The 14,595-nt window shown below is 26.8% G+C and overlaps 1 protein-coding gene across 1 annotated transcript in view; it reads right to left on the reverse strand.

Annotated features, from left to right (window-relative positions):
* Positions 1-1,235: 1,235 nt before the first annotated feature.
* The window catches only part of LOC117170391 (somatomedin-B and thrombospondin type-1 domain-containing protein-like), a 151,287-nt gene continuing 137,927 nt past the window's right edge, over positions 1,236-14,595 (reverse strand). The window contains exons 4-5 of the mRNA XM_033357159.1: positions 4,353-4,429; positions 1,236-1,825 (exon numbers count right to left, since the gene is read on the reverse strand). Coding sequence (XP_033213050.1) covers positions 1,614-1,825; positions 4,353-4,429 — 289 coding nt within the window. The 3' untranslated portion in view covers positions 1,236-1,613. The remainder of the gene's footprint in view (positions 1,826-4,352; positions 4,430-14,595) is intronic.

A 14,595-nucleotide genomic window follows, 5' to 3' on the forward strand; every position in this document is an offset into this window, starting at 1 on the left:
CCCCCTTGATACAAACCTTTTCTTTGTGCAACCCCCTCCCCCATAAAATTGATAACGTAGTACATGGGTGGCTCCTTATCTACAAAGCTATTGTAGAATGCTGAAAATTTTTTATATACTAAAAAACTTGATTAAATTTTTCAAAATTGAGTTTGCAACAATAAATTATGTTTTTAGTTAATATAGAATAAACAGTAATCGACATAGCTGTTTCAGCAGAAAATGCCGAAAAAAATAGTGGCACGATCTCATGCGACTCATTGTGAAATACAATGTCTATCGCTTTTCATCGATCGATAAGTAATTATGAGATGTTCTCTTTACGCGTGCAGCAACCCTCTGTCATTTAACTTTTAACAGGTTCGTTTGACGCTCCAGATAATGGGAATAAAAGTTCACACCAATCTTCATCAAGATCTTTTTAAGTGCAAAACGGAACAGTTTACATTGATAACACAAAAAAACACTGTAGGAAGAAGTGAAAACCTTTTGGAATTTGTTGTGGCAAATATTTGCAAAAATTTATAGAATTTAAAGCTAAAAAGGTAATTAAATATTTTTGGTACAACTCTGTATAGATGAAGATACCAAATTTGGCATTACAATGCAATTAATTAAAAAAATAATTACATGAATAAAATTCTTTTTATATTGATTTCTTCACGCTCTTAGTTGGTATATAATAGTTAAAAAGGTAGACAGATATTTAAATCATAAATTTCTAAACATTTTATAATATTTCTATTTTCACAAGAATTAACGGTTTTTATAGGATTATAAGGACTTCATCAAGTTTTTAGGATTTCGATAATTTTAAAGGGGTTGAAACACTTAAATGAATTGAATGAAATGAAACTTAAATGAATTTCAAATAATTTATTTACAAGAATTAAGGAATTTCATGGAATTCTAAAGATTTTTTAATATTTCATGGGATTTCAAGGGATTTCAAAGGATTTCAATACTTCAAACATGTTAGTATATTTAAAAAAGATGCCTATAGTAATTTTTAATAGATTTATATAAATTTAAGGGATTTCAGAGAATTTAAAATATTTTTGGGAAACTTTAGTGGAAACTTTGAGTGGCTGCTGAATTATCAACCATCCGATAGGCACTATTTACTCTGAAAATAGAAAAAATGACTTAAATTGATTAATCGTAAATTGTTTCAGGTTTTGAAACAAATTCAAATGACCAAAAAATTGAGAATTGAGTAATAAAATAAATCAAAGAAGATTCTACTTTTTATTGCTTATATTCTAGAAAATATGATCTTTGATATGTCGACTCATAACTTACATACAAATATACTTGTTAGACCTATTTGTATATTACACATTTCCACCAATAAACCTTTTTAAAAAGTGATTTAGGTGCAAAAATTATTATAGTAACAAATCTTTTGTCAATTAATAATGCATTATGAACTGAAATTACTTAACATTATGTATTCCTGAAATTTATTTCTGCTTTTCAACTGTTTTCAGGAAGTTTGCTTGAGAAAATTGTCGAAATTAGAATTTCTTGCTCAAGTCTGGAAAGCAATTTTCATTTTCAGAACATTATTCGATGCTTAAAAACGGATTTTTTAAATAAACATTGATGAAATATTAAACAAAAATAAAATGAGCCTGAGGTTTGCAAATGGAGGTTTCGCATTCTGGACCAGTCTTCTCGGTTCGCAACCACTTGCCATGACAGTGAGGAGAGGATAGCATACTCCACCTGGTGATCATCGCCTCGGTTCCACCGTCACCCTCACATCTCCAATCAAGAACACGTCTTAAAGCCTGCGTTTGACAGCGTACACAAACCCGCGAACCTACGCAGAAATTCAATTAAAAATATTTATTTACATTTTTTTAAATTACAAACTTTGAATAAAAGTTCTTTAAATCAGAAATTAATTTCCATTATTTCTTTTAGAGCCCTCAGTTATGGCGAGATTATTTTTGTGCAAGGGGGAAACAACTCATAAAAATGAGCTCCAGAGGAGGTGGATTACTTCGGATTATATTGGATTACACTGAATTACTCCGCATAAGCTAATTTTCTAGCAAAACAGACGAATTTTCAATAAAATACATCAATTTTCAACTGAAAAATATAGATTTCTAACCAAATAGTTGAATCTTCTAATAAATAAGATATTTTTCACCAAAAATGGAATAGTTAAGTTTTCAGTTTATAAATAAATATCCACATAAAATCAATATTTTTTCAATCAAATAATTAAATGGTCAAACAAAGTGATGAATTTCTAAATAAAATGAAGAATTTTCAAATAAAAAATTTACTTTTTAACAATACTGGGAAATTTTCTAGAAAGCACACAAATGTTTTATCAAAAGAGATAAATTCTCAAAGAAAGAAATGGTCAGAATTCGAAAAAAAGTGAAATTTATTTTTAGCCCTCCTTTTTGAAGATCTAATATCTTTTTTTCCAATAATGTTTATCTTCAGTAAAAACGACGTAAGAATCCTGTCGAAATTGTAGAATCATTAAGTCATCAAAAGGATATCTTTGAAAAAATGACTAAACGCCTATATTTCTAAAGAAGCAAGTTTTGGCCTACTTTTTAATCTTAAGATCCTTAAAGATAAGATGCTTAGATTTCTTTAAGGCCTGAAACAAATGAATATAATTGATTAACCAATATATTATTGTTTATAAACATATTCCCTCCGAGTAATGCAAGAGGGTTAAGATATTTCCTGAAATTTTAAGCTTTTCTTTGAATTTTTAGTTATAAACAAATAATAAATTAACGAAAAAAAAATCATTGTTAAATAGTATTCCAATTGTTTCGGAATCAAGTATTTTTAATGTTCGACTAGTCTTTTGAAAATATTAATTCAAACAAAAAGGCTCTCTTACAGTAGACTTAAAAACAAAAAATTATAAGTACAAATTCTGTTTTTAATTAGGACTTGTAATTTATTGCAGAACCTACAATAAAAACTTAAAACTGCTCACTCTTTACTATCAGCCCCTCCCTTTTCCTTTTCCTGGAGAAAATAAGTTAGCATCTATGATAATCTAGATATATAAATTAATTAAAAAGGTCTCAATCAAATGATTAATTGCTATAAAGTCTAGTATAAAGTAAGAGGTAAATGAAAAAATGCTAAGTTTTTATTTAAAAAATATAAATCACAAAAGAAAAAGATTGTTTAACAAAATAATTCTATTTCATGTTTATTTATTATTTGTTCACAAATGAAAAGCCAAAGATAATTTGAAAATTTCAGAATTTAAATAATAATACATTGTTTAAACTAATGATTTATAAACTTGCATTAATTGCTAATATTTTTAAATAATAATTAATAGTTTAAACAAATACTTCGTTCACTTTCTTTAATTATAGCTTGAATTCAATTAAAAAGTTACGAAGAATATAGAAATTTCAAGAACAAAATCGCGATTTTCTAATATTATTCAAGGCGAATATTATTCAAAATCATAATTCTTTATTTTATTTTTGATTTCCTCTTTCGATCATGGCAGAAGAGTTTCTTTACTTTTATGTTTTGTAAACTGCAGAGTCTTTCCTCGGGATCATAGAAACTTCCTTTTGGTATAATTTGAATTATTTAATCATTTATTATTATATGCATATATCCTGGCTTACTGTTATCTTATTGTAAAAACAAGTATTATAATATCAAATTTTACAACATAATATGAACTGAAACCTGATTCTTTATGCGGTCTCACTTGAACTTAATTCAATTATTATTGATTTAATTAAACGTCCATAACAACCTACTGTTTTGAAATATATAATTTAAACAATAAATATAAATAATTATTAATCTTCTAATAATGAAACGCTACGTAATTCGATTTCCGTTCTATGTGACCGCAATACAAAATTGAAAATAAATTCTCCCTATCAATATTTATAAGCTAAACAAACTACAGTTGTTCTCTGCGCTGGAGGCGGGTGTATTCAGATTTAAAATGAAAACTTCACAAATATATTTGTCAATTTTTTTCCAGTGAAAAACGCTTCAACTCAGTCGAGTATAAAAATTCTGAATATTTTAATTATTCAATACGAAATATTTTTGTCATTGAGAGAGAATTGGCAATTTAAAAAATTTGTCCCTAATTTCTTTCCTATACCAATATTTTTTCAATTTAGCTGTGGCAGAATACAAAGCATGAAAGAAATAAAAAAATAAGAAGAAACCGATTGTCAGAAAAGAGGAATAGACGTTGAAGAAAGTTTCTATCACGATGCTGTAGCGAACGATCACCGGAAGTGAGAGGAACAAAACCCTTGGATTTCTGCAATCCGGTGGCTTTTGGGATATCAATCTATCTTTTATTTTCAACTTACCTTCCGCAAATTGCGAGAGACTTGGCTCATTGTAACATGCTTTCGAGGCCTTTGTCACCGTGAATGTCACACAATATCTGAAACAAAAAATCACAGTTTAAAAATCATTCAAAATGCACTCATTTTTTATTGTACGAAGAAATGTGGATTTCATTTTGAAAGCTTCAATTTAAAATAATCCCGAATAAGATCGGACTTTGAAGAAAAGAATCCAGCAGAGTACGGTAGCCCTCATTTTTTTCGAATTAACTATTAACTATCTTCTTCTTTATTGATTCTATAAAGTTACGGTTTTTTCTGAAATGTTTAACTGTTTGCACACTTTTTACTTTCTAGGGTAACAAATAATTCGAGTTAAAAAAACATGGTCGTTCAAACAATTTATCATTGCTTATAATAATCTTATCTCAGGGCAGCGATAAAATGTTGCGGTTATTACTGAACTCTTAAAGTTTTTGACCTATTCTTACTTAGTAAAGTAATAATTAATGCTATTTAACAAACATGCTCATTTAAATAATGAATTAGTTTTTATAACTATCTACTCTTAGAGTAATAATTAGTAAATATTAACAAGAATAATTCTTTAAATAGTATTGTCCTTTTTTAAGTAAATTATTTTTAGACTTTTCCCAGTGTGTAAGAAAAACTTAATTTGATGAAAAAAGCTATCTTACATGAGACAAAAACAAAGAATTTCATAATTAGGTTTAGGTGGGTAGACTAGGTCTGTAAACGACTAGTAAAAGTTTTTTTCTGAATTACAACAGGAAGTTTATTGTAAAGCGTGAAAGAAAATTTTGGAATTGAACATATTTTGATATCAGCCTTCCCTCTAGCCAAATTTATTCCGAAAAAAAGAGATTGTTTAAAATATGTTCCTCTTTAATGTTTATCTATTATTTGTTCATAACTGAAAAGGAAAAACAAAGTTAAATATTGCAAAAAAACTTGTAACTTTCTATTACCTATCTATAAGAAGAAAGTTATAAAAATAATAAATTTTTTAAACAACTATTTTTGTTAACGTGAATTAATTATTACTTCACTAGGTGAAAAGTCAACAACATTTTAAAAACTTCAGAAAAAACTGCACTATCTTGCATTTACATGGATGAGGATAGTTATTAACATTAATAATTTGTTTAAACAGTTTTTTAAAACTAATTTGATTAATGATTAGGTCACTCCAAATGAAAAATTAACAAATAGTTACAAATTTCAGAAAAAAATCCACCATTTTCTACAATTAAGCAAAGAGAAATTATTAATATTGACAATAATTTGTTTAAACAATTTTTTTTGTTAACTTGAACTAATTATTATTTCACTTCAATTGAAAAGTGGGCTAAAAGTGGACAACTTTTGACAAAACCGCGACTTTCTATCTCTATTCTAAGAGGAAATTGTTAAAAACTATCTGGAATTGTTTACAAAATTTATTTAAAAGACTAATTATCAGTAAAAAGAAGTATTTAATGTAATGTAAACAATTTTTATTTTAAACACTGCAAACAATCATAATTGGCATCAAAAGCTCATAAAACCCATTTTTCACGTATAGGGTTTCTTTGGGACCCTATGAAAAGACTTGTGGGGGTGAAGTTTAAAAATAGAATTTTTTTTCTTATAGGAAATACGTGCTAAACTTCATGGACCATGTGCCACCTTTACATTTTTTTTTGTAACAAAAAATGCATTTATTTGATTGGATATTCGAAAAAATTTCCAATTGATATTTATGAAAGTTCGAAAAAACAATTCCAATGCATTTTTGGAAACATTGCTGATTTAATAAATTATTTAATATATAAATATAAACTATAAATAAAATATTTAATATAAGTTGTTATTATATGGGACTTGGAGTGTATAAAATAACACATTTTTTTTATTATCACAATTCTACATGACATGAGCTTTAATTTAAGCCAAACCCCGAAGAGCATCAAACTTAAAGAATAGCTTCCAGCACAGATGTCTTATAAGTAATCAATTTCACAAGGTTCTCAGTATTTGTTCACGCCTCGCACTGGTCACTTTATGGGACAATAACGAAACCAAAGAATTGTAAAATTCTCGAAAAATTCTGAAAAGCTCTCAAAACATTCTGAAAAGTGTATGTTTCTAAGAATATTCTAAGAAACTTTGATATCTTTAAGAGATTCTAGAATTCCCAGATCAGAATTTTTTAACCGTTGATCTTTTTTGCACTCTGTCCGTTTTCTTTTTTTTTCTTGAAATGAGTTCTAGAATCTGATAACAAATGGAAGTTTCAGTCTGCTTTCTGGGGAAACTGTATTTCACCCTTGGTGGTGGTAAGGGCTGGCAGGCAGGAGTGATGATATAAGTGCAACCTGGAGAACATCGCACTGGAGTCGAGGAGGCTCAGCAAAGTTCTCTCGATAACTTTATTTCGAGCATTCGACAAACTCAGATAATAGTGAACTGCAATCGGCAATTCAATTGAATCCGTGAAGCAGCAATGCACAGACCTATAGCATATTGACGCAATCCTCGAAGATAAACTGCTCTTTTCTTCGCCTGCCTCTTGGATTGGACGTCTAAGGATTTCTGAGCTACTTCTCGATCGACTTCTAGGCCAATCTTGCAGCTCTAGCAAATGTTATCATCAAACCCTTTACAATTGACTTTTCATTCATTTCTTATAACATACTTATAAAAAGGAAAAAATATTGTATCGTTGAATCAAAAACACGTGAGCCGTCGTTGGGACCCCCGGCAGAAGTGATTACTTCAAATGATGTACATTGAAGTGGCTTTTCTTTAAACTCTTTCAACGACACAAATAGTTGATATACACCTAATTACAAGAAGAAGTGCAACAAGCGAAGGAGAGATAGAGAGGGAGAGGTAATGAAAGTGTCCGTCAGTGAGAGAAGCGAAGGAGATGAGGAGAAGAAGCGTTACCCGACCGTTACCCAGTTTTACGAGTTAACGCCGTGCCACACGAAGTTATCACTGCTTGGCTTTTTTCAAATTTGTGGCGTTATATCTTTTAAAAGAATGCTTGAGATCTAATTTTTTGATACACGTATTTTTTAGAATTAATTTTAGAATTACAAAATAAAGTTTTTTCCCCCTCGTTTCCAAATGAAGCATCGGCTCAAATAACGTTATATGAACAGAAATTTCCTCCTGATATATTCATTGTGCATACCGTTTACTTCCTTTGATTCAGAAATTTGTACATGGTAGCATTGAATTCTCAATAATAACGAAAAAAATTTTATCGAACAGGAAAAACTTTCTGTCCAAATAGGCAAATGTTCAACAAAAGAGTTGCAGTTTATAACTAAAAAATAATAATGACTTTTTAATCCAATAGTTGACTTTACAATTGAAAAAATCCATTTTCAAATGATTATGTAAAAATATATTTTTAGGAAAAAAAAGGATTTTTCAACAAATAAAGATTTATCAGTGAATGGAGAAAAATAAGTTCATGAAAATTGTTGAATTTTGTAGAAAAACTAAGATTTTTCTGTAAAACAGTTGAATTTTCAATCCCAATGTGTGAATTTTCAAAAAAATAGAACAATTTTCAATAAATAATGTAATAGTTTGACAAAAGAGTTGAATCCATAACCAGAGAGAAATAGAGTCACAATCCTTAACATGAAATCTCTAAACGATCTTGTCGATTTCTATTGTCACACTACTCGATTTTCATTGCTATATGCGTAAGACACGAGTTATGAATGGGTTGGACAGAGTTCGAAAATTTTGAAAAAATTGTCACGATTGCTCGTTCTTTGATAGCTACACGCGTGCAAAAGGGACACTCGTGAGTCACCGTGAGTTAGACAGTAATGGAACGTTACACGCGTTTTCTTGAAGTTAACGGAGCCAACGGAGCTGGCTTCTGCACTTGCTTGGATTTGAGTGACGTTCATTGGCTACGGTGCGCGTCTGTACTTGATTTTTAAATACGTACGCGAACTAGAGCCAATGAGCGAAGCACAGTTCAAGCATGTGCAAGCATTTTTGGATCACTTTTGGGAATAATAATCAAATCATATTTCGAGGTCGCTAATACTAATCAACGCTTCTCATTTACCACCACCTTTCCACCCGTACGACTGCAATCGCAATACTGGGCATCTGCTTGTTATTTATGATCGAATTCTTATTTCAATGTAAGCCTCTCTGTTTGTTATTTATGATCGTATTTTTATTTCAAGTTCGGAAAGAACATTTTAAAGCCTTCAAAACATTTGAACGAGCTATCTGGACCATTAAATATATCTACCTGAGTGTTTGCGGAGAATTTCTCCGAGCTTCTCTGAGCCTTGAGAATCTTTAGCATATACTCTGAGATTTCTATCGGTAGGGTTAGTATGTTTTTAATTATAAGTTAATGTTTAATCTATTATTTGTTATTAATATACACATTAACATTAAGTAATATTTCTATGAAGCATGGGATTTTTTATTAAAGTCCATTGCTGGTGGAAAATACGATAACAACTTTTGCAATTTTGAGGTTAGGAATTAATTTTAGAATACAAAAGCGAACTGCTGGACGCAGAATTAGATAGTTTTGGCCACTTTGATGTAAATCTTCCGTATATATCTACAAAAATCTATCAAATATTATTTTTTGCTATGAAAGGTTACGAAAATGTACTATAAAAACAAGTTAAGCTTTTACTGACATTTTTCTTACAAATTACACAAAGATTTCATTCAAATTTATAAAATGTTTGGTGAAATAACAGAAACCATTTTAATTAGGATTAAAATAAAAAATAGCTTTTTATGTTTTCATCTTACGTCTTTTTGATAAATTTTTTTTACTGCGAGCAGTTCGTTCTTGAATTGCAAAATGTAATACTAACCTCAAAATCTCAATAAGTTGCTACCGTATATTTTATCGGCAATGAAATTTTATAACAAATTCCATGCATCACAGGAATAATACTTAATTTTTATATTGAATGGAAATAATAACTAAAACATTAACTTATAACTGAAAATACACCAATGTTACGCTAACTTTACTTAATATCAGAAAAGTACCATTAACCTCTTTGCACTTGACCTTCACAACAAAACAGCTGTATAAAATATATAGGCTTCCAAAGTTTTATGTGCTTTTAAACAATATATGGTTTAAGAAATGAGGGATTAAATGAATTATGTTCAGGTTTATGGATGTATCGGGTTATCATATTTATATTTCTAATAAAAACACAAATTTTCAACAAAATACGGGAATTTTCAAACAAATGATTCCATTTTTAACTAAAAAAATCAAGTTTCAATAAAAAATATCAAATTTTAAAAAAAAATAGAATAATTCAGTTTTTAGTATATATAACTTAATATTCAATAAAAAAATGAAATTTTCTACCGGTTATTTAAAATTTTAACCAAAACAGGCGAATTTGACAGCAAATAGTAAAAGTTTGAACAAAAAAGATGAAATTTCAATCACAAAGATTAATTTTCGATTTAAAAAAATCTTTTTTAACAAATAAGAGAATTTTCAACTAAATTAATTTTCAATCCAAGTACAATAATTTATAAAATATTCCAAATAAGATAGAATTCACTTAAATTCAGGCAGCTTCTACACATTATATAGCAGAATCTTTCAGCGATTAACATTTTTTTATAGTAAATTATGCAAGACGTTTTTTCTGATATAAGACCAAAAAAATGGAATTTGGACATCTATGTTAAGAATAATAAAAAACAGATTAATTCTTTAACCATAACATAATTTTTAACAAAAAAGATTAAGTTTCAATTAAAAATATCAAATTTTAAACAAAAATAGAATAATTCAGTTTTTAGTTCATAAAAGTTAATATTCAATCCAAAAAATGAAATTTTCTACAGGTTATTAAAAATTTTAATTAAAACAGATGAACTTCACACCAAATAGTAAAAGTTTTGACAAAAAAGATGAATTTTTAATCACAACTATTAATTTTTAATTAAACAAAATTTTTAAAAAACAAATAACAGAATTATCAACTAAATTAATTTTCAATGCAAGAACAATATTATAAAAATAATTAAGAATAAAATAGAATTTACTTATAACCAGGCAGATTCTACACATTATTTAGTAGAATCTCTCAGCAATTAAAATTCTTTTATAGTAAATTATGCAAGACGCTTTTTTCCGATCTGAGGCAAAAAAATCGAATTTGGCCATCTATGTTAAGAATAATAAAAAACAAATTAATTTTTCACCCATAAAATAATTTTTAACAAAAAAGATGAAGTTTTAATTAAAACAGATGAACTTGACACCAAATAGTAAAAGTTTTGACCAAAAAGATGAACTTTTAATCACAACGATTAATTTTTAATTAAACAAAATTTTCTAAAAACAAATAATAGAATTATTAACTAAATTAATTTTCAATGCAAGAACAATTTTATAAAAAGAATTTAAAATAAAATAGTTTTTTCTTAAAATCAGGCAGGTTCTACACATTATTTGGCAGAATCTCTCAGCGATTAAAATTGTTTTATAGTAAATTATGCAAGACATTTTTTCCAATCTAAGACAAAATAATCGAATTTGGACATCTATTCTAAAAATAATAAAAAACAGATTAATTTTTTACCCATAACATTAATTCTCTTCAAAGAAACGATTACTTTTCAACCAACAATGATATAATTAAAATTTTCCTTAGACACTAATTTTTAACAAACAAAAAAATCAAGAAAATAGTTCAATCCTAAATAAACAAGATAATATTTTAACAAAGAAAAATAATTTTCTACCAGAGAAACGAATTTTCAAATAAAAAAATTAATTTTTAATTAAAACTATAATTTTTCATCCTGAAATTGTGCAGTTGAATTTTTAATCAATTTTTAACAAAATAGTTGAACCCTTATCAAAAAGATTAGTTTTTAAACAAATAGTGGCGTTTTCAATTAAAAAAGTTAAATTTTTAATTAAAAATATGAATATATAAAACCAGAAATAGGATAAGTCCTTTTTAGTTAAAAGAATTAACATTTAACAACAAACAATTAAATTTCAACAAATTAATTGAAATTTTACTAAAGTAGATGCATTTGATGATACATACATAGTTGAACTTTTAAGCAAACAGATGCATTTTCAACCAAGAAGATTAATTTTATATAAAAAAGATTATGTTTGAAACAAATAATTGAATTTTCAAACCAAAAATATCCATTTTTAATTCCAAATTGCAGTATTCCACCAAAAGCGGGATAGTTAAATTTTCAGTTAGCGAATTTAATTTTTACCAAAAAAATAAAAGGAATGTGCAACTTAATAGTTTTGTTCTCAATCACAAACATGAATTTTCAAAGAAGAGGAGTAATTTCCTACCGAAATAATGAATTTTCATCGAAATATGTGCATTTCCAAAACAAAGGGCTCAATTTTCAACTAAAAAAGATAAATTTTTAACTTCAAATATCAATTCTCTACCAAAAATGATATAATTCAATTTTATCTTACATAAATTAAGTTTGGACTAACTTTAAAGGAACTTTCAACAAAATAGTTGAATTCTCAATTAAAAAGATGAATTTTCAAGGAAGTAGTTTTATATTTCTAACAAAAAACACAAATTTTCAACAAAATACATAAATTTTCAAACAAATAAGTCCACTTTTAACAAAAAAAATCAGGGTTCAATAAAAAATATCAAATTTTAAACAAAAATAGAATAATGCAGTTTTTAGTTTATAAAAGTTAATATTTAATAAAAAAATGAAATTTTCTACAGATTATTTCAAATTTTAACTAAAACAGATAAATTTGACACCAAACAGTAGACACAATGGTGTCCTATATCAGAGAATTTTATTAAATCTATGAAAAGTACACAATATCTTGTGAGTACGCAGTTTTACCATTGGAAGCAGTATTTTTTTATTAATATCTTAGTTGTGAACTAATAAAAAATGAAAATCACTTATTTTCAAATTTAAATTTTGTTTAATTTTATTTAGAACTGTTCATAAATCTTGCAGTTATCTTAAAACATTATTTTATTTTAAAGAAGTGCAATTGATGAGAAAACAATACCAATGTAATCGAAAAAGTTTTGTCATCAATTTTTTATTTAATGAAACCATTTTCAGTCGAAAAAGTTGTTAACAAGTGATTTTTTCAGTGACGTATATGTAATTATATTAAATTTTGTATTATTTTATTCCTTTTTTGTTATTTTTCAGATGATCTGTTTGTACGAAATTTATTATTATAAATTTTAAGAAACCTTATACAGATGTAAATTGTTTTCAACTAAATTAATTTTCAATCTTAGAACAGTATTATAAAAAGTATTTAGAATAAGATAGAATTCACTTAAAGTCAAGCAGATTCTATACATTATTTAGCAGAATCTCTCAGCGATAAAATTTTTTTTATAGTCAATTATGCGAGACGGTTTTCTTCCCATATAAGACAATAAAAAATCGAATTTGGACATCGGTGTTAAAAATAAGAAAAAACAGATTAATTTTTTACCCATAAAATTAATTCTCCACAAAAGACGATTAGTTTTCAAGCAACAATGACATAATGAAAATTTTCCTTAAAGGCATTAATACATAGTTGAAGTTTCAAACAAACAGATGAATTTTCAACCAAGAAGATTAATTTTATATGAAAAAGACGATGTTTGAAACCAATAATTGATTTTTCAACACAAAAATATCAATTTGTAATTCAAAATTTCAATTTTTTACCGAAAGTGGGAGAGTTAAATTTTTAGTTACAGAATTTCATTTTTAACAAAAAAACGGAATGTGCAACTTAATGGTTTTGTTCCTAATCACAAAGATGAATTTTCAAACGATAAGACTAATTTCCTACCGCAATAACGAGTTTTCATCGATATATGTGCATTCTCAAACAAAAGGGTTGAATTTTCAACTAAAAAAGATAAATTTTTAATTTCAAATATCAATTTTCTACCAAAAATGATATAATCCAATTTTATTTTAAATAAATTAATTTTTGACTAACTATGAAGGAATTTTCAAAAAAATAATAATTGAACCCTCAATGAAGAAGATGAGTTTTCAACCGCAAAGATTAATTTCACAGTTTAAAAAGACGGTTAAAAAAATTATATTTTTAACAAAAAAAGATCAAGTTTTTTTAAATATCATTTTTCTATCAAAAATGATATAATCAACTTTTCTCTTAAAAAAATTAGTTTTTCACCAAAAAACGAATTTTTCATGTAATAATAGGATCCTCGAAAGAAAGATGATATTTTAATTAAGAACTTTATTTTTCTACCCAAAATAACGAATTTTCAACAAAATTATGAATTTCTAAATACTGTATCAAAACAGACAGATGTATTTTTTTATGTCTTGACTAAAATTGTTTCTTGGTTTTAGATTCATTATTTTAGTTAAAAATGTATCTCTGGTTACAAATGTAAAAATTTTCTTGAAATGAATGTTTTTATTCAATTCAGCTGTTGTAGTTTTAAAATATAGTAATCATATTTTTTAGTTTTTGGTTGAAAATTTATCTACTTATTTAAAAGTTTACCCATTTTGTTAAAATGTTATATTTTTGGATGAAAAATTAACTATCTGATTGCAAATTCGTTAATTTTTTAAAACTGAAAATTAAACTTTTTCATTTTCAGTCTAAACGGTTTTGTTAAAAATTTGGCTTTTTAATGAAAGATTTGCATTTGAAACCGAATATTTTAACTTTTAACCAAATAGTTAAATTTTCAACCTACAAATATAAATTTGAAACTGAATGGCCAAATTTTCAAACAAAAAAGATTAGTCTTTAACCAAAAAGAATTGCATTAAAAAAAAGAATTCACAATGAAAACGTAGTGGTGGATATCTTAAAACAAAAAGAAAAGATTTTCAACAAAATATTTAAATTTTTAACCAGAGTTGAATTTTTATGACATTGAACGCATGAACTAATGTTGGGGAGACTTAAATAGATTTTCAGGGTAGAGTTTAACAAGTGGCAACAAGCTTATTACATATGTTTTTCAACATATAAGGTGATTGTTGATTATTACAATTCGCGTTCAAAAGTTTTACTAAATTGATTTATCAAAATTGTGATGTAAAAATGCAAAGTTCATTATTTAAAGAATATGATTATCATCAACGTGACCTAAAAAATCGTAGTAAATGCTATTCATCAATATTAGATGTAAATTAATCTTTAATAAAAAAAGCTCATTTGGAATAAAATAGTTCATTTTCTACCTAAAAA

This window comes from Belonocnema kinseyi, chromosome 3, assembly GCF_010883055.1.
Source record: "Belonocnema kinseyi isolate 2016_QV_RU_SX_M_011 chromosome 3, B_treatae_v1, whole genome shotgun sequence".
NCBI classification, from domain to species: Eukaryota; Metazoa; Arthropoda; class Insecta; order Hymenoptera; family Cynipidae; genus Belonocnema; species Belonocnema kinseyi.